At 51.1% G+C, this 17541-nt stretch overlaps 1 protein-coding gene across 1 annotated transcript in view; it reads left to right on the forward strand.

Moving 5' to 3' along the window:
• DNAH9 (dynein axonemal heavy chain 9) overlaps nucleotides 1-2338 on the forward strand; it is a 200242-nt gene extending 197904 nt beyond the window's left edge. The window contains exon 73 of the mRNA XM_029960052.1: nucleotides 1273-2338. Coding sequence (XP_029815912.1) covers nucleotides 1273-1500 — 228 coding nt within the window. The 3' untranslated portion in view covers nucleotides 1501-2338. The remainder of the gene's footprint in view (nucleotides 1-1272) is intronic.
• Nucleotides 2339-17541: the final 15203 nt, after the last annotated feature.

Genomic DNA, 17541 nt, shown 5'->3' on the forward strand with positions numbered 1-17541 from the left:
GAAATAATAATGATATGTGAGGGTCAGCTGCAGAGAGAGGCTGTTTCTCTAGCACTGAAAAGCTTTGTTTCTGTTTCTCTATTTGTTTTCATTTGGTCTCTCTAACCTCCATTAACAATTTTGCAGCTCCCTGGAAATGGATTGATGTGTAGGGCATTTCACTGTCAGAAAGGGAGACAGAAGATCCCAGAGAAACCCAAATGAGAGAAACAAGCTGTTGATTTCTTGCCCTGGCAGAGTACTGTCTTTGTCCTGTGTTGGGCAGCCTGGGCAGGGCATTGCTCTGAAGGGGATATTTAGTGACAATATTCCCTCAGGAACAGACCTGTTGAATCCTCCTTGTTGGTGTGAGCACCTGTGAGAGGGGAAACCAGTCTGTGGTGCCTTTTGGGGCCACACAAACCACTGTGTGCATTTCATTTCCCAGCCAAGTGCTCGATTTTGGTGGTGGGATGGAACCTCACTTGGTGACTTTTAGTGAGTGTTGTTCTCCATCCCCAGCCCCGTTCAGGTGCCCACCATTGCTCCTGCCACATGCAACACTTCCCACGAGGGGAGTCTGGTCTGGCAAAACCTTGAGAAATAGCTGCATGAGAATAATCCCTGAATCCCAAAATCCTTGAGGTTGGAAAAGCCCTCCCAGCCCATGGAGTCCCCCCTGTGCCTGATCCCCACCTTGTCCCCCAGCCCAGAGCACTGAGTGCCACGGCCAGGCCTTCCTGGGACACCTCCAGGGGTGGGCACTCCAAACCTCCCTGGGCAGCCCCTGCCAAGGCCTGACCACCCTTTGCAGGAAGAAATTCCTCCTGATATCCAGCCTGACCCTCCCCTGGCACAGCTGAGGCTGTGTCCTCTCATCCTGTCCCTTGTTGCCTGGCAATAGGACAAGAGGAAATGGCCTCAAGCTGCACCACAGTAGAAGCCAGAACAAGAGAAGTGAAGACTTTGCCCATAATGTAGCTGGACAGAGCCAAGAACGTTGTTCCTCCACAAAGTCCTGCTCAGATGTGTGTGGGTCTGAGCACCTGATGGGAGGCAGGCTCTGTACCCTTGAGATAACCGGCACTGAGAGAGGCTCATGGTGAGACAGGGCAGGTGTTGGATCCAGACCCTCCTTCCCTCAGACTCATCCAGCCCCTTGAGCTCAGAAAAGCTGTTTGCACTTCCCCAGTAAGACCAACCTGTATAAAAATCACAGAAGATGATGCTGTGATGGAGCAGCTGATGGACACCTTGGAACTCTAACTGAGCTTTGTCTCCTTTCCTTTGCAGGCCGGGCTGATCACCGATGCCAGGCTCAAGGAGCTCACCCCAGCCATGCCTGTCCTGTTCATCAGGGCCATCCCTGCTGACAAACAGGACACCAGGGCCATGTACCCATGTCCTCTGTACAAAACACGCCAGAGAGGCCCAACTTACGTGTGGACTTTCAACCTTAAAACCAAGGACAACCCTACCAAGTGGGTGCTGGCTGGTGTGGCCCTGCTGCTGCAGGTTTAGGGGCACCCCCACACCTCTCATTTGCAAATCCCAACATTGCCTTCCTCAGGCAATTTAAAAAATTAAATGCTAAGGTTTAGCCCAAGCTCCATCTCTCCAATGGACTCAGTCCCCAGGACTCTCTCTGAGCACTGGAGACATGGCCATAACAGAGCCTGTGAGAGGTGACAGAGGTGCAGAGGGACACGTGGACCAGGCTCATGGCTGCTGTAAACCCAGATCCTGTAATTCCTACCCTGCTGCACTGGGGCACTGGAAGATCCCAGCCTGCAGCCTGATAATCCACACTCAGAGGTGTGAAATATCTTAATCTAAATCTAGTTTTTATTTCTATTTTATATTCCAAAGTAGTTTTAAAATCAGTGGACTTTTCCAAAACACTCAGATAGTCCAGTGACTTGTGAAATTCTCCAGACCTTGTATTTTTTCTCTGTGTTTCTTTCCCATGTGTGTGATGTTGAAAGCTGGGAGGTGAGCAGATGTTGTGGTTATAAACTGTTTCTTGCTAACTTTCTAAATTTTAGAAACACTGAAAATAGTGGTAATATCCAATGTGCTTAATGGAATCAACTGTAAAATAGAGCACAGGCGTTATTTAAGAGAATTTTTCGTGGTCATAGAGACTTACTGTGTCTGGCTGAGCTGGAGCTCATTTCCCCACAGCAGCCCTCACAGTGCTGTGCTGTGCACTGGTAGCCAGAAGGGTGTTGGTAACACACCAGTGTTTTGGCTGCTGCTGAGCACAGCACCAGCACTGTAACACTCCCTCCTCAATGAAAGGAAGATCTTGGGAAGGGACACAGCTGGGCCAGCTGATCCAAACGGAGCAAAGGGATATTCCAGACCATGTGATGTCAGCTCAGATATAAAAGCTGAGGCAAGGAGCAGGAAGGGGGGCATTCATTGTGTCCAATGGCTGAGGAATCATCATGTGTACCCAAGCCCTGCTTCTGGGGAGGGGCCGCCCATCACTGCTCATGGGAAGTAGAGAATAAACCCTGTTATCTTTTGCTTTGCTTTTGCAAGTGCAAGCTTTCACCTGGCTTCTACTTTAATAAACTGCCTTATCCCAACCCACAAGTTGTTGTCCATCTTACTCTCTCCCCTGTCTGGCTGGGAAGGGGAGTGATAGAGCAGATGGGTAGGCTCCAGGCATCCAGTTAAGGACAACCCACCACAGTCCTTTCTGGTGCCCAATGTGGGATGAGATAAAGGCAGTTTTATATATATATAAATATATATATATATATACATATATATATGTACATATATATATGTATATATACATATATATATATATTGCATGCTATAGTGAGGAGGAGGACGAAGAAGAAGGAGAAGAAGTAGAAGGAGGAGACAGGGCAGATAAGAAAGCTGGTTCTTCAACAAAGGAAGTCAGACAGCTCAAACAGGAAGCCGAGGTTACCTGGTCCCTGACCTCATCAGAACTCTGGGACTTATGGAAAGATTCCAGCTGTCAGCCCAGTGAATGGATTCCTGCCCGGCTGCCTCGATGCTGGGACAACAGGGCTGATAGTCAACAACTGGAAGGTCATGAAGCTCAGCTGGGATCCCTTGCCAGAGATCACCAAATTGAAACAGGAATTGGAAAGGAGAGAACAATTTGCAGTGTTTGGAGACGGCTCCTCTCAAGTGTGATGGAAAGGTATCCATTCAAGGAAGATCTAATGAGCTCCCCGAGAAAGTGGGGCCACTGCAGATGAAAGTATCCAGTACTGGAGAGAATTAGCAGTGCTGGAAATCATTTGTAGTAACCTAAGAAGGGATGACACCCCCAAAGACCCAGAGGATGTTCATTGCATGATGGCCATGTGGAGGAAGGTGGTTCAAAGCACCCTTGAGTCATATTCTAGCAGTCAGGTAACATTATATTACCCACACACAGATCCACCAACTGTAGAGGATGCTCACGGGAAGTAGAGAATAAACCCTGTTATCTTTCACTTTGCTTTAGCGCGTGCAAGCTTCTGCTTTACTTTTGGCTTTAAATAAACTGCCTTATCCCGACCCACGAGTGGTTTTTCCACCTTACTCTCTCCCCTGTCTGGCTGGAAAGGGGAGTGATAGAGTGGCTGGGTGGGCTCCAGGTGTCCAGCCAAGGTCAACCCACCATGCTAATAAAACTCATTATTCCCGGACTAGTCTCTAGAAGTTGCCTGTAGGCCTGTGCCACGTCTTTAATCACAGCACAGAGAGCAAACAGGAGGTCAGGTGGGAGGAACAAACCTACCTGGGTATTTAATCCTGACTGGGTGGCTGAGAACTGATGTGTTCCCAGAGCAGAGCTGGGTGTGCAGATGGCAGTGAGCCAGACACACAGAGCATCGCTCTGGACTGCAGGGGCTGAGCCCTGGGAGTTGGGAATCACAGAATCCCAGAATATGCTGGGTTGGAAGGACCCACAAGGATCATCCAGTCCAACCCTCAGCCCTGCACAGGCCCATCCCCAAGAGTCACCCCCTGTGCCCCAGAGGATCAGCCAAACCCTCCTGGAGCTCTGGCAGCCTTGGGGCTGTGCCCATTGCCCTGGGGAGCCTGGGCAGTGCCCAACCAGCCTCTGGGGGAAGAACCTTTGCCTGAGATCCAACCTGAGCCTGCCCTGGCACAACTCCAGCCATTCCCTGGCTGCTGTCCCTGGTCCCCCCAGAGCAGAGCTCAGTCCCTGCCCCTCCTCTGCCCCTCCTGAGGAATTTGTCCCCTCTGAGCTCTGCTGTGCTCCATCTCTTGCAGGGCCTGGAAGTTCCATCCACTTATGGCTTTACCTGTTAAACTGCCTTTACCTCAACCCACGAGTTTCTTTATCTCAACCCACCAGTTTTCATACTTTTGCCCTTTTGCCTCACTCCATCCCTGTGGGAGGGAGGGAGCCAGGGAGTGTGTGGGGCTTGGCTGCTACTGGGGTTAAACCAGTGTGTCTGTGGGCAGGGTTTGGTCTCTCAGAGCTTCATATCAAACTGAGCAGCTTCATGGATGGCCTCAGCACACACTGGAGAAGACATGGTCAGCTCTCTGCCAGTGCAGGGTATCAGCTTCCCTCCCACTGAGAGTCCTGCAGGAGGGTAATGTCCTCAGGCCTTGCAGGAGGTCCACAGGAACTCTCTTGCTCTGAGCAGCACAGCAGCTCTTCCTGCAGGAATGAGAAGATACAAAATCCTTGGGTTTGCAGTCCCGGAGAATGGCAAAGTTCTGGATGAAGGGAAGGTGGGAAAACTCTCTGGTAAGAACTCTGTTTAATTGCCAGGAAGTGTCTCCAAGGTACAGCCCCAAAAATTAATGATGAAGAAGTTAGTTGTGGCTTAGCAAAAGCCATCTGCAAATATCTAAAGCAACGGAGAGAGCTGGTTTAAGCTGCCTATTTTAAAATGCCTCTAACCCGTAAATGAGAGTCTGTGGACTATCCCACTTAATGAGTACCTGGCTAGAAGAGGTCTGCTAGCTGGGGAAAGCTATCCTATTAAATTAAATCCCTCACAGTTTGAATTAAAACCTGCCAATTAGATGTGTAATGTACACTGGTCACTTCCCACGGCTTTGCAAAGTTGGGCACATTAAATTCTCTGTGGATTTCACCATTCAGGAGGTTCAGTTGCATAAACAGAGCACGGTTGAATTAAACACAGAAAAGCAGAACCAGAATGTAGAGTAAGTGCATCGTGCTCCAGATAATCCATCCTGCTGGATTAGTCCTTCTTAGGTATTTCTTGAATATTTCTTTACCATGGGGGACCTTCTCACTCTCTACAACCACCTGACAGGAGGGGGAGCTGGGGTGGGTTGGGCTCTGCTTCCCAGGAACAAGGGACAGGATGAGAGGAAATGGACTTAAATTGCACCAGGGGATGGTCAGGTTGGACATCAGGAGGAATTTCTCCCTAGAAAGGGTGGTCAGGCCTTGGCAGGGGCTGCCCAGGGAGGTTTGGAGTGCCCAGCCCTGGAGGTGTCCCAGGAAGGCCTGGCCGTGGCACTCAGTGCTCTGGGCTGGGGGACAAGGTGGGCATTGGGCACAGGGGGGATCCATGGGCTGAGAGGGCTTTTCCAACCTCAGGGATTCTCTGTGTGATTCTGTGATCCTCAGTGCTCTGTTTGTGGGATTTCCTGCCATTCTGGAGAGTGTTACTATCATAAATTTCAGGCTGCCTCTCTTTCAAAACCTTTCCTCCTTTTTCCAGCACACCAGGGCCTCTCTCTGCTCACTGTTGCCCCTCAGACCTACAGGAAAGGAGAAGCTCAGTAACTCCCCAGGCACTCCCTGCTCTTTACAGAGCCACAGCCTGGGCTGTTCTCTTGCCAGCTGAACAAGAATGGGCTGTTGACAACAAAATTAATCGGATTGTTTTATTTATTATATACATCTCCCTGCATAATTCACCAGTTGGGCAGGCAGGGGAGTGGGGAGATATTTATAGATACTAGAAATGTCATCAGGGTGTTCATTCCTCATCCTTTGAAAATCGTCACAGGAGACTTGGCTGCAAAATGCTACAAGAGGATGGTGAATAATTTGGTGCTTTAGGGGGTGAAAAAAACATTTGACAGGTGTGAGATATTTCAGCCATACCTGCCCAAAGCAGGCCATTAAATCCAGCTGCCCAGGCTGGTCACTGGGAGCAGTGCATTGGCAAAGGTCACCATTGTCTGTCCCTGAGCTCTTGGAAGCAGCTGCCCACTTGGCATTGCCAGTGTGCACCTTCCTGCCCACCCTGCCCTGCCTGGAGTGGAGAGACTGGCCAGGGCCCCATCCCAGGAGCTGGCACAGCTGGTGCTGAGGGCTGAGCACTTTGGGTAACCTTGGGGCACATCTGAGGTTGGGCTGCAGCAGGGCAGGGGTTTGGGCAGTGCCAGCAGGGTGGGCAATAGGGCAGGGGGTCAGGTGGGACCCCACCTGTGCTGCCTCCAACTCCGGGGTCCCCAGCACAGGAAACATGGATCTCTTGGAGCGAGGCCAGAGGATGGAGCAGCTCTGCTGGGAGGAAAGGCTGAGAGTGTGGGGATTGTTCAACCTGGAGGAGAAAAGCTCTGGGGGGACCTAATTAAGGCCAGTGCCCAACCACCCTCTGGGGGAAGAATCATTTCCTACAAAAATCCAGCCTAGCCTTCCCCTGCTGGGGAGCAGAGATTGGAGCTGCCCCTCCCTGCCCAGGGGATTCCAGACTGGCTCAGCCTTTCTGGATCTCCTCGGGGTTGCTTTGGGCCTGACTCCTCAAAAGGTCTGTGGGCAACTAGTTAACTCCAGATTGGTGGCATTTTCCAAAGAGATGAAAGTGAAAGAAGGAAAATTGTGCTCTTGGACACTTAATGTCACGGAAAATTGACTGAACTCTCCTGGGATAGAAAAGTGTCTTTTCCACAGCCTGGGAGTGTTTTACCTGCTGCAAATTATAATTGACAGAAGAGCACAGTTCAAAGTAGAGTCTTCACAAATGCTTTGGAATGGTGTCCCATATTTGGGGGTTAAGCAGCTCCATTCTGCTGCAGCTGTTGCTCACAGAGCAAAGGAAAATGAGGACGACATATAAAAGCAGAGCCTGGTTCATGGGCAGTAGATTGGGCCCACTGAAGCAAAGTAATTGCAGCTATAATTGGGCACTAGTGATGCCCAGGGATGCAAATTCTGCCTGTGTCACTGCTCAAGTATTTACAGCACAAAACTTGCTGCAATGTATCAGCTGGATGCGTTCACTTTATAAAACAGCATTAATATATTTAATTAGCAATGGCTTATTAGACTCATGTCTGTTATTATGCATTGTTTTTTGAATGACTGTAATTGCCCAAACCAATCTACAAATGTATTTACCTTGTTAATGGCTGTGAACCTCATTTTAAAAGGTTTTGGACTGTGGAAGTTGTTCATGGAGTCATAAGCAGCCCTTGTAATTGGAGTGCTGGGGTGGCTGTTAGTGCAGAAGGGTGGTTTGAGGCTGTAAACACACTGTCTGAAGGGCTTGAAAGCCACTTACCTGTGTGCAAACTTTAGGATTCACTTCAAGTTCACTTTTACAACATTCGTTTTGATTAAAAGCCGTGAGGCAAAACCCCGAGTTCAGTGTCTTGGTTTAATGTTTCCAAGGGTCTGTCAGGAGCTGGGATGGGGGGAGATGTCAGCTGGGATAGTCTAGGGCCTGTAGCTCTTCCAGCTCCTGGGAAGGGCTCTTTCAGGTTCTCCAGGCTCACTGTTGAAAATGCTGCCTTGGAAAAATCAGAATATTTGTGGGATTGAGCTTTGATGAAAGCTACACAGGAAAAGCAGCTCATGTCCATGATGAGAGTTTTGTCCAGGTCAGCAGCCCTGGAGACCTTGGAATTCAGGGCATTTGTATGATAATCACAGCATCATTTAGGTTGGAAAAGCCCTCCCAGCCCATGGATCCCCCCTGTGCCCGATGCCCCCCTTGTCCCCCAGCCCAGAGCACTGAGTGCCACGGCCAGGCCTTCCTGGGACACCTCCAGGGCTGGGCACTCCAAACCTCCCTGGGCAGCCCCTGCCGATGTTTAACAACCCTTTCAGTAAAGAAATGGTATCACATTCCTCTCTTAGGTGCAACAGGACACTGTGGAAACTGAGGCCACGGGGGTGACAGCAGAGGGTCAGCAGAAGGAAGGTCAGATACAGAGGGGGGGATTTGCTGTGAGGGAGGAGCTGAGTGTGCCTGGTTACATGTTCACTGTCACCATGGCTCTGAGGCTCAAAGGCAAAGGTGTGAGCTGCCGAAGTATCAGTGGGGACTCAGCCCCAGGGACTCAGGGCTGCCTGGACATGTGTCCCCACCGGGGACAGGGCCTGACAGGTTAACCCGAATCTTGGCCAGCAGCCCTGGCAGCCAATGGAGCAGCAGTGCTTTGCACTGGCAGAAGTGCAGCCAGAAGCAGAGGGGGGATTCCCCAAAACCTCAGCTGGGGTTAACCCACCTGAGGAAGTTCTCACGGGCTCAAGAGTGCAGGGGGAGACCTGCCCCAGCCATGTCTCCCTCTCTGCTCCCCCCCAGATCCTGGAGAAACCAGGGCTGCCTTGGGGCAGTGGCTTGGGAGGTGCCAGGGGGAAGGATGGGCAGGAGATGCCTGGCCCATGGACCTTAAAGGAATGACTGGAGCTGCTGATGGAGCAACATCAATGCCCTGAGCTGCTCATTATTATAATTTCTGTCCCAGGGAATGGTTGGAGCTGTGTCAGGGCAGGCTCAGGTTGGATCTCAGCCAAAGGTTCTTCCCCCAGAGGCTGGTTGGGCACTGCCCAGGCTCCCCAGGGCAGTGGGCACAGCCCCAAGGCTGCCAGAGCTCCAGGAGGGTTTGGCTGATCCTCTGGGGCACAGGGGGTGACTCTGGGGATGGGCCTGTGCAGGGCCAGGAGTTGAACACAATGACCCTTGTAGGTCCCTTCCAGCTCAGCACATTCTGTGGTTCTGTGACTGCCCAGCACAGGCTGTGGCAGCAACACCAATGTGCCAAAACCCCTCCTGTCCCATCCCAGGTGAAGCTGTTTGGGGCTGAGCTGCCCAGGCTCTCTGAATGCATCACAGCCTTTCACTCTTCCAGTCCCCCCCTGTGCCACCACCATCCCACCAGGAACACACCTGGCACCAGGTGTCTGAGCCACCCTCCCTGAGTGCCCCTGACTGGGGGCCAGCTCTGCAAGGGGCAGGGGGAGGCCCTAAAGAGGGAGATGTTTGCCATGCACAGCTCAGCTTGACTTTTGGAGGAGCTGGGGACTCCTGAGGCTCAGGGCATTGATGTTGACACGCACATTTTTTGGGAAAAACCAAGGGCATTGTCTCTGTGCCTCCTTTAACATCTCTGTGACCTTCAATGTCACCCTTCTGTGACATTGCACAGGTTCATGATCAACAATGTGTGGTTGCTTTGAATCCATTCAAAGGTTTAGCTCATAGAATCATAGAATTATGCAGATTAAGCAGAATTTACATTTTTGAGTTTAAGAGCTGCTTGAAATTGTTGATAGACAATGGCATTGGATTTTTTTACTGTTTCTGTTTCTTTGTTTTAAGCTGCAATTTCTTGAAAGTACAATCATCTTCCTTTAGCTGAAAAGTTGCAGGGCTACAGAAAAGTGAATATTTGTGGGGAAAAAGACTCAAAATGGTCAGTATTTGAAGCAGCCTGCAAAACTGCATAAAAAGTAGCAGTGAACTCCTCCATAGGGAGGTCAGAACACAGCTGGATTCAGGCACTGGATGTGCTCATATCAAAACAGGGCCCCAGAAAGAAGGAGAGGTGTAGTGGAAGGGACCATAGAAACAAATGAGAATTTTTATTATTTTTAGAATTACTGAGGTTAAAAAGACCTCCAAGATCATCAAGTCCAACCTTAGTCTGGTCCATGCTGGGACCACGCTGAGAGCTTGAGATCTATCAGTGATTCACCACTAAACGAGTTTATTGCTGGCAGTTTCCTTCCATTTTTTACTGAAATGGGAGAGTCCAGCACCCCTTTGCCACTGCTGCCCCCTAACCTCACACCCCTGGGAGATCCTCCCGTCCAGGGAGCATTTCCCACTGCAGGATGCACAAAGTACAGGGAGAGGAGAGGAGAGGAGCTGCCAGGAGATATGCTGGGGGCCACAAACAGAGAGCTGAAAGCCTCCTGAGATCCAGTTCTCACTTCCCAACACAGAAGACAGCACACAGGGAAGGAGGGAATGTGGATGTGGGGCTGATTGCAGTGGAGAAAGATGCCAGACCTGGAAATTAATTATCTGTTCTTCAAAGGGACTAAGTTCTCCAAACTAATGAGAATTATGAATAGAAAATTGTGGAAGGGGAAACAAAAAATTCTTTAAATAAAGATATTGGGAAGTAAAAAAGCCACAAGCAGAGAGGCAGCTCTGCCTAAAAGCATGGAGGGTGGATGGAGTTGGCAACTGCAAATAATGCTGAACACAGGAGAACTGCAAAGGAGAAAAGAGAGTTCTCCACAAAGCAGAACTGGAAGATGTGGGAAATTGCTCAGGAAAGCTGAGAACAGTGGAAGAAAGGCTGTACCAGGCAAAATTACAATCAGTCATGGGATTCCTTCCCAGTGGGTCGGGTCCCACATCCAAGAGTGGGGAAAACTCCTGGTGGGAATGCAGAAGGGCAGCAGTGAGTGAGGCAGATGAAGGCTGTTGGGCTTTAATGGACTTCTGGAGCTTAATGGTTCTGCTCAGCTGTGACATGGGCTTGGCCCCTGGACTGTGTGGACACAAGTCCTCCAGGGGTGACTTGTCCCCAGGCTTTATCCAAACTGTGGCACTGGGTGTAATTTCTGGGATCAGATGTGGAAAAACATCCTGGCCCTGTGTCAAGGGATGACCAAGACAGACCCAAAGTACCTCCCTCTATCTACTCCTGTTTGTTTTGGAGGAAACCCCCAGGGACCCCTGACATGTCCTCTGCTCAAATCCCTGCTTTGGACAGGTGGGCACCAGAGTCTGGTGGTCCTGATGCAAATTTTGCATGTTGGGAAACATTTTTCTGTGTTCCCTAAAGCAGGGAGTGAATCCCACCATCAGATGGAGGTGTGAATGTCTCCTGGGCTCAGTGACATGTCCATGGCTCCCCAAGGCAGCACAGCCCATTGCTCATCCAGTGCTGTTCACACCTGAATATCTGGGAATTTCCAAAGCTCCTCCATGAAAAGGCCACATGGGACGAGTAAATGAGATGAGGTGCTTAGGAGAGAACAGGAATGAAAGGCCACGTGGAATCCCTCTAAGGCTGCATTAAATGCCAGGCTTTGGGCCTTTAGAGGATGTGGGTCTTGTCAAGCAAACAAATGATGCAATTACAGGTTGGGCTGACAAAGGTAACTGCATAAACTGCAGAGACATAATGGGTTTAGTCCGCAGGAGACATTTCAGTTAATAATGCATAATATGCCAATGAAATGTTCATTTGGGGAGTGCAGTGAGTGGGTGGGGGTGGCTGCTCCCCAGGGATCGGGAGGAAGCACTCAGCCAGGGACCATGGGCCTGCTGTGCTCTCGCAGGGGAAGGGGATCTGACCAGTGCTGGCAACACATCTGCCTGGTGGAGCTGGGAAAAGGTGTTCAGAGCACAGCACTGACCTGGGAACAGCTCTTTTCCTGTTGGGGATTCCTGAGTGCTGGGCCCTGCTCCCAGGGCTGCCCCACAGTCCATGGAGTTCAGTCAACAGCCCAACTGCAGAGCTGAGAGCTGCTCATCCCTCAGTCACAGGGCGAGTGGAGCCATTGCCTTTGCTTCTGCTCCTCATCTTTGGAGATAAGTCACCTCAGGGCAATTTCCAGGGACAGCTCCGTCCCCCTCTGGGCTGGGTGTGCTTCACTCAGTGCTCCCTGTCCTCTGCTGTAGCCCAAGGGGTGAATTAACTCCTCAGGGAAGGTGTTTCCAAGGGTAACTGTAGAACCAGTCCTGGCTCTGTTCTGAGGTCACAGAGGACACAACAGGGCCTGGTGTTCAGCCAGCCCAGGGGTTTGCTTTGCCTGCCCACAGGTCTTTGATCCTCCCTTTGTTTGTACCATCCAGGCCACCTCCCTCCCCTGTGGCTCTCAGGAGTCATTTGTCCCCAGCTGGTTTGGTTCAGGGACATCTGGGCTCAGTCAGTGACAGCATCTGGTGCTGACCCAGGCCAGGTTGGTGGGACAGGATAAACAGGGACCTGGGCATGTGTCTGAGGACTCCTGGAGCCAAGTGTCGGGCTCCTGCACAGAGAGTGGGGACAGGAACGAGCGGCAAATTAATGAGACATTTGGTTGCCAGCTGGGATAGACTCGACTCCAGATGACCTCTGCATCTGGGAGCAGTGCCAGGCAGGAGAATGGGACAATTGGGATGAACTGATGCAGATAACAATAAAAAACCTCTATTAACACTGACAAAGGAGGAGAGTGAAGAAGTACTTTGTCAGGAGCCACCTCTTCCCCTCAGCCTCCATGTGCACAGTGAATTGTCTGGTTTGATGCTAAGTCTGTGCCTAAAGAATAAGCTGAGATTGATGTGAGACACACCAAGAGAGCTTCCTCCTCACCCTGACCAACACTCCTCACCCACCTTTGCTTATGATGAGCTGATCACAGTACGACAAGTAGGAAGGGTTCCTCCAAACACTCCTTGAGGCCCCATCTCAAATCTGTGCTAAACCCTTGCATCTCTCCATGGTGTTATACACAAGATGCATGCATAATAAATATTTATAATTATTTTAACAATGTATGGCTTCTAAGACATCATGGCAGCCAAAAGGCTCGTACTGGGAAATCAAGATGCATCCAGTTCTTTGCTGGTAGCAGAGAACAGCCTGAGACAGTGCATTGCCCACACCCATCTTCAGACAAGCCAGCCAGAAATGCTTTTAGTCTTGCAAGAAAGTTGCTTTACTGGTTAAACCCATAGCAGAAGAAGGTGGATTTCAGAGAGGTGGATCAGCAAGACGTGAAGAAAAGGGTGGTCCACAGAGAGACCTTGCACAGACCATCTGTACTGGAAGGAAGCAGAGTGTGTGTTGGCTGACAGACTCAGAGGAAGGTCCTCTGGAGGTGCAGAGCTGCCAGGAAGGGGGTGAAGACCATGTGCAAAGCCCTAAGGAGGATTTTTGGTGCTTCCCCAGGTCATTGCCACACAAACACTTCGTTATCCAATTCTTTTAGATTCCATAGAAGATTAATTCAACTTTTTACCTCCACTTGCAAAGAGTGGCCAGGACAATGTGTGTTTGCATGAGCAGACTCTTGGCACAGGTGGGGGGTCAGCTGGAGGTGAAACACAAACGTGTCTCTCTGCAAAGCCCGTGGGGGAGCTGAGGCTGCTGGTTCAAAATCATCCTGAGGTCTGGATGGTGTCACAGACTAGAGTTTGAGCTGCTCCAGAGAGAATGTGGTGGGTGGAACCACACCAGACCAAGGACACATCTTATCCAAAAGTAATCCTTTAAATAATTGAGAGAGGGAAAGTTCATTAGTTCAGTGGGTGCTTATTCCTCTGTCATCTTTCCTGGTAAAGATCTGCACATTTTCCCCACGCTGAACATGCCTGGCTCCAGCTCCCAGACGCTGACCCCATTACCCCTCCCAGTCTATTGAGGAGCCTTTCAGAACTTGGTGTTTTTCCACATTAAGCTGCTCTGTGTTGTGAGCACATTGTCTTTCAAGTGTCTCCTCAATTAGCTAAACAGGTTGAGGTTTTAAATCCTTCACTTCAAAGTGTCCTCTCCTATCCTCAAATCATTTTTATGGCTCTTTTTTGCACTCTCTCACTTTTTATCATCCCTCTAATGCATGTGCTGGTCTCAGCCAGTCATCCCCAGGGGCTGGAGTCACCTCCCTGCCCTGGGCCCTCTCTGCTCTTGGAACATCTCAGAGCAGTGTTGGCTTTGCTGCTGCTGAGTCACATTGAGTTCCTGTGTTCCTCTGACCCCTAAATCCAGGGCAATGTTGGCACTTTTGGGATCAGCTTTGGGCACGGCTGTGTCAGCTGCAAAGCCAGACCTCTGCCAGAGCACCAGGGAGCAGAACTGAGACAGAAAAATATGTATGAGATGGAGACTGATCTTTCCTGTGCTCATCACCTTAAAAACAGTTGCTCTGGGTTTGCTCCAGGGTGCTGTTACCCCTCTGTTTGGCAGAGCAGAGTGTCCAGCAGCTCCCCCGAGGCTGGCACTGCCAGTCCTGAGCGTGGGGCAGAGCACTCACCATGCCCACACCTCCCTCCAGTGTCCTGCCTTCTGCAGGAGGACACAAACCCCAACAGCCCCAGCACAGTCACAGCCCTGCAGTGCCCAGTCACCCCCTGCTCCCAGCAGGGCTCTGCTCACCCCGGGTGGGGCTGTGCTGCAGGGGCAGGAGCCAGAGAGAGGACACAGGACAGGGGGGACAATCCTACCCTCGCCTATTTTTTCCAGATTCTTTTCCCCACCCTCTGGGGGAAGAACCTTTTGCTGAGATCCAACCTGAGCCTGCCCTGACACAGCTCCAGCCATTCCCTGGCTGCTGTCCCTGGTCCCCCAGAGCAGAGCTCAGTCCCTGCCCCTCCTCTGCCCCTGCCCAGGAAGGTGGAACTGCAGTGAGGTCTCCCCTCAGTCTCCTCTTCTCCAGCTGAACACTCCAAGGAGAGCAGAGTGGGAGGGTTACAGCTTGGGAGAAGGAAAGAAGGTGCCTTTTCCATGGTTTTATCCCACCTTGGTTATCACTGTGCCCTTCAGCAGTCCCAGCTGATCCTGCAGCACATCTGCCCTGCTGTTTTCCTGCAGGATTTGTGCACACACACATGGACATGCCACTGACTCTTCCCAAACCTGCTCAGCAGGGCTCTTAGTAGGTTTGTTTGGCAGAAATCAAGGAAGACCAAATGCTCTAAAGACACATTCAACTAAAGTGAAGGCACTGGATCTACACTCTCTCTGTACTGCCAGGTGAGGGGATGTGCTGGGAAGTCATGTCCTCAAACAACTCCTCCAAACACGTGGGTGCTGAGCTCCCATGATCACAGATCTGGAGAGCTTTTAGTTCCTTTGGGGGAACAGCCCAGCTCCCTGTGTGCTGCCCTGAGGTGGGAGTTATCAGTCTGCTCAGCTGTGGTTCTTTTGTAGAGCCTGTCAGCTGTACTCTGTGTGCCCTTGAGGTGACACCACATCTCCTGGGCCATCCTCAGCACTGGGTCCCACCTCCCCACACACACCAACTCGGAGGAGTTTGTGTTCTGCAACCTGTCAGTGATGTCCCTCCAGGGCTTTCCACACAGAATCCCAGAATTATTAAGATTGGAAAAGCCCTCCCAGCCCATGGAGTCCCCCCTGTGCCTGATCCCCACCTTGTCCCCCAGCCCAGAGCACTGAGTGCCACGGCCAGGCCTTCCTGGGACACCTCCAGGGCTGGGCACTCCAAACCTCCCTGGGCAGCCCCTGCCAAGGCCTGACCACCCTTTGCAGGAAGAAATTCCTCCTGATGTCCAACCTGAGCCTCCCCTGAGGCCTGTTTTCTCTTGTCCTGTCACTGGTTGCCCAGGATGAGAAACTCCATTTTCTGGAGAGCTTCGGAACAGCTGGGCTTTGGAGTGCTCCTGGAAATCTGAGTCACAGCCCAGGACAAATCAGCCAGGATAAAAAACCTGTCTCCTCCACTGCAGTTGGGGAAAACCTGCTGTACCTGATCCAGCTGTGTCCAGGTGGTCTGGGCTTAGGAAGGTGTTCATCACAGCCTGAGCTTCCACATGGTGCTAGGACCATACCCACAACCATAACCATTCTGTACCAAAATCCTTCATCCTTTGTTTAGGGCTACTCTGTTCAACACAGCCCTTCTGTGAGAGCAATGCCTACCCAGAGATCCAATTATCTGGACCACATGTGTGGCTGATGGGAAGATGTGTCCATCATGTCCTGGAGAGCAGGACAGGCGGGTCAGGCTGGGGACACATGTGGAAGTGGTGGCTGTGTGTTGTGGCCATGTAGTGTTTTGTTCACTACAACCCAAGAAGGTGGTTTTGGCTTTTGGGACAATGAGGAATTGTCTGGTGTTACATTGAGAACCTTTGAATTCCAACCCAGAAAGCCTCTGAATTGCAGTGCTCCAGAGCCCAGACAGTGACTAATGGGCTCTTCAACAGGTGCTAATTTGAATTTACCTTGGGAAAAATACGTGAAGTGGAAGGCAATTAATCAGATAATCCAACGTTTGACTAAATCCCTTCCTTGAACTCGTTGATCCGTCCAATTACCAGCTACCAGGCTGCCTTGGAAAAATACCTTCAAACCTAACAGGGTCGGGTGAAAATCAGGAATTAGCACCCCCAGTGCTCACAGCTGGGCCAATAAGGGGGGTAGCAGGTCTGTCACACCCTGACCTGGCTGGGGGAGGAGGAGGAATTGCTACTCCTGAAGGTCACTCAGCAGTGCCATGTCCCAGCCAGTGCCAGGGGACACCCAAATCTCCACAAAAATGGTCCTTCAGTGTGAGGATTCCCTACATACACATGCAATGAGTAAATCCAAGTGTACTATATTGTGAGTGAATTTATTAGAATCATGGAATCACGGGTTGGTTTGGGTTGAAATGGACCTTAAAGTTCATCTTGTTCCACCTCAGAACAGCAACCTGGCCTTGGACAATTCCTAGCAAAGTGGCAGAGGGGCCCAGGAGCAGGGACATGGGTGAAGGTCACTCCCAGTAGGAAGCAAAAAGGAGACATTTACGTGACTTTACAAAGCTATGCCTTACAAAGTCAGGGCATCCCTGAGTGCTTACAAATGGTTGGAGTGAATGAGCAGAGGCCCTGCAGTCAGAGCTCTTTGGGGACAGGGCCAGGCCATATGTGGCCAGCACCCTGCAGGGCTCCTGGACAAGCTATCCAGCCAAAGAGCTCTGTCTCTAGAGCCAAATTTGCAGCCTGTGCCCCTCTGCCAGCAGACACCTGAAACGCTTGGCCCCCTTTCTCTGGTTCAGTCTGCATCATCACTGACAGGCAAATCATAGAACCAGAGAGTGGTTTGGGTTGGAAGGGACCTTAAAGCTCATCCTGTTCCATCCCCTGCCATGGGCAGGGACACCTTCCACCGTCCTGGGTTGCTCCAAGCCCCGTCCAACCTGGCCTCGAAATATCTCCAATTGTCTTCCTTGGGTTAGAAGTTGTTCCCTGCAGGTGTGAGAGAAGAGAAGGTGCAGGAGAGGGCTGCTCCAGGGGGCTGGCCTTGAATACCAAGCAGCAAAATCATTTGACTATCAAAGATAATCCTGGAGTCTCTGAGTAGGGGTGCTGGGATGGGACTCACTGCACAGACTGCAGGGACAGGTCACTGTGAGAGGCAGGGCTGGGTTTTCAGTAAATCAACACTCCCCCCAAACTGTGGGGGAGGTTTAGGTTGGATCTCAGCCAAAGGTTCTTCCCCCAGAGGCTGGTTGGGCACTGCCCAGGCTCCCCAGGGCAGTGGGCACAGCCCCAAGGCTGCCAGAGCTGCAGGAGGGTTTGGCTGATCCTCTGGGGCACAGGGGGTGACTCTTGGGGATGGGCCTGTGCAGGGCTGAGGGTTGGACTCGATGATCCTTGTGGGTCCCTT

This window comes from Manacus vitellinus, unplaced genomic scaffold (assembly GCF_001715985.3).
Source record: "Manacus vitellinus isolate BGI_N305 unplaced genomic scaffold, ASM171598v3 scaffold_24_pilon, whole genome shotgun sequence".
Classification (NCBI taxonomy): Eukaryota; Metazoa; Chordata; class Aves; order Passeriformes; family Pipridae; genus Manacus; species Manacus vitellinus.